The sequence below is a fragment of the Apaloderma vittatum genome, unplaced genomic scaffold (assembly GCF_000703405.1).
Source record: "Apaloderma vittatum isolate BGI_N311 unplaced genomic scaffold, ASM70340v1 scaffold32133, whole genome shotgun sequence".
In the NCBI taxonomy this organism is placed as follows: domain Eukaryota; kingdom Metazoa; phylum Chordata; class Aves; order Trogoniformes; family Trogonidae; genus Apaloderma; species Apaloderma vittatum.
In genome coordinates, this window is record NW_009706939.1 from 1711 (window position 1) to 3962 (window position 2252).

General features: G+C 57.1%; 1 protein-coding gene across 1 annotated transcript in view; it reads left to right on the plus strand.

Moving 5' to 3' along the window:
- Positions 1–2252, plus strand: part of LOC104271350 (maestro heat-like repeat-containing protein family member 1) — a gene marked incomplete at its 5' end in the record, with an annotated part of 5002 nt that overhangs the window by 752 nt on the left and 1998 nt on the right. Inside the window, 3 exons of the mRNA XM_009865985.1 lie at positions 228–363; positions 820–932; positions 1956–2108. Coding sequence (XP_009864287.1) covers positions 228–363; positions 820–932; positions 1956–2108 — 402 coding nt within the window. The remainder of the gene's footprint in view (positions 1–227; positions 364–819; positions 933–1955; positions 2109–2252) is intronic.

Below are 2252 nucleotides of genomic sequence, written 5' to 3' on the forward strand. Positions count from 1 at the left end.
GTTGGATATGAGGAAGAATTTCTTTACTGAGAGGGCTGTCGGGCACTGGCACAGGCTGCCCAGGGAGGTGGTGGAGCCGCCATCCCTGGAGGGGTTTAAGAGCCGGGTGGGTGTTGTGCTGCGGGACGTGATTTAATGATGTTGACAGCGCTGAGACAAAGGTTGGGCTCAGTGATCTTGGAGGTCTCTTCCAACCGAAGTTGTTTTGTGATTCTACGATCCTACAGACCGTCATCCCCTTCTACAACCTCGGTGTCCTGATCGCCCTCTTCTCGCCGCGCTGCTCCGACTCGCTGGCCAGCGTCCGCCAGCACGCCGTCGACTGCGTCTACTGCCTGCTCTACATCCAGCTCTGCTACGAAGGTCGGTGCCAGGGTTGGAGCCTTCTTCTGGGGTGGGTGTCCCATTACACCAGCTCAGAGGAGTAACCCATGAAGGCAGATTTGCTGGAGAAGCGGGGCTGGTGGAGAACATCACGGAAAGGTTTGAAAAGCTCCCTCCCAAAGCTTGAGCGCCAGCGAGCAGGTTTCTGAGCCTGACGTTCTCCCTCTCTCCAGGAGAGGTCAGTCCTCCACAGTGGATGGAGGCATCGAGAGGAGCCAAGCTCCTACAGCCCGGGAGAGGACTTTGGGTCCTGCTCCTTGCAGGGTGTTGTGGCTCCTTGCAGGACAAGCTCTCCTGGCCCTTGGCAGCAGCTTGGGTTTCTTGGCTCCTTCCTGAGAGCTGGGCCAGCTCGCGAGTAAAACCCAGCACGTGGAGGTCTCTTTCGGGTGTAAAAGAGGAGGAACGCTGCTCACTGAGCGCTCCCTTTGAATGCAGGTTTTGCCCGGGATCACAGAGACGAGATGGTGGAGGGGCTGAAAGCTCTGAAGAAAGGTCTGGAGGAGCCCGATTTCACCGTTCTCTTCCATACCTGCAACAACATTGCCATGGTAAGGTTAGGCTGGGCGTGAGGAAGAATTCCTTTCCTGAAAGGGTTCTCAGGCACTGGAAGGGGTTGCCCAGGGCACGGGGGAAGTCCCTCTAAGGCTGTAAAAGCCGGTAGATGTGGTGCTCAGGGACACGGGTCAGTGGTGACCTGGCAGCGGTGGGTCAACCGTTGGTCTCCATGACCTTGAAGGTCTTTCCAAATGAAAGGGTTCTGTATTTCTACATCACCTAAAAGCTAAGGTGGAGGTGATCGAGCTCAGCCCTGTGGGACCTGCGTGGGGCCCAGGGTGGAGGCTCTGGTAGGTCGTGCTCCTCAGTGGAAGCCGCTGGCTGAAGGAAGTCCTTGAGGTGCTGTCGTTGACTGTGCTCTCCTGCGGAGCATGGGGTGGTTGGCTCAAGAGCTGCAGCCGCCGGGCTCCTGGCTTCCTCCCGGTGTGGCAGCGGTGTTGGGAAAGCCGTTCAGTGAACCTTTACACTCAAAAGGGGCCAAATGTGGCTGGAATGACATTAACAGCGTCTGGGATCTGGTGGTGAGGGATGGCATAGAATCATAGAAGACCTTAAGATCATCATAGAAGATCTTAAGATCATAAAAGACCTTAAGATCATCCAGCCCAACTGTCAACCCCTTCCTTCCATGACCGCTAAACCATGTCCCGATGGCGTGAGGGGTGACCACTCTGCTCTTGAGAGCTGCACGGGTGAACTCCTCCGAGATGGCTGTGCCCTGTGCTGAGAGCTCTGCAGGCGCTGCTGCAGGAGGACTTGTAGCTGTAGAGAAGCCAGTGCTAGCTCTTCATCCTGGAAAAGCTGCCATTCCTCAAACACTGTCACTCTGGTGGACGTTTCCCCTGCTAACTTCTCTACTGAGCAGATAATTCCATCCTCGTGGCTGGAAAGCATGATGAGACCTGCAGGAGCATCCTCCCAGCGGCTGGGTGGTCGTCAGAGCAGAGTTAATGGCTTGGTTGTGGGGTCCAAGAGAGACAAAAACCTCTTTACACAACTCTGTTCTCTCTCCCCAGGTGATCGGGAAGCGCGTCCCGCCGGACCAGCTGATGAGCCTCCTGCTCGCCATGTTCGAGGGGCTGGCGGACCCCGATAAGAACTGCTCCCGAGCAGCCACCGTCATGATCAACTCCCTTCTCAAGGAGCGTGGAGCAGTCTTGCAGGAGAAGGTGAGCTGCTGCTACTGCTGCTGCTGCTTGGCCTCGGCACGGCCTTCGTGGTGCCAACGCGGCCCCACAGAGAGGCAGCTCCAGCTGGGTCGTGCTGCCTCCCTTTCCTCCCACGTACGCAGCCTGGTAACGTCCCACTGGCTG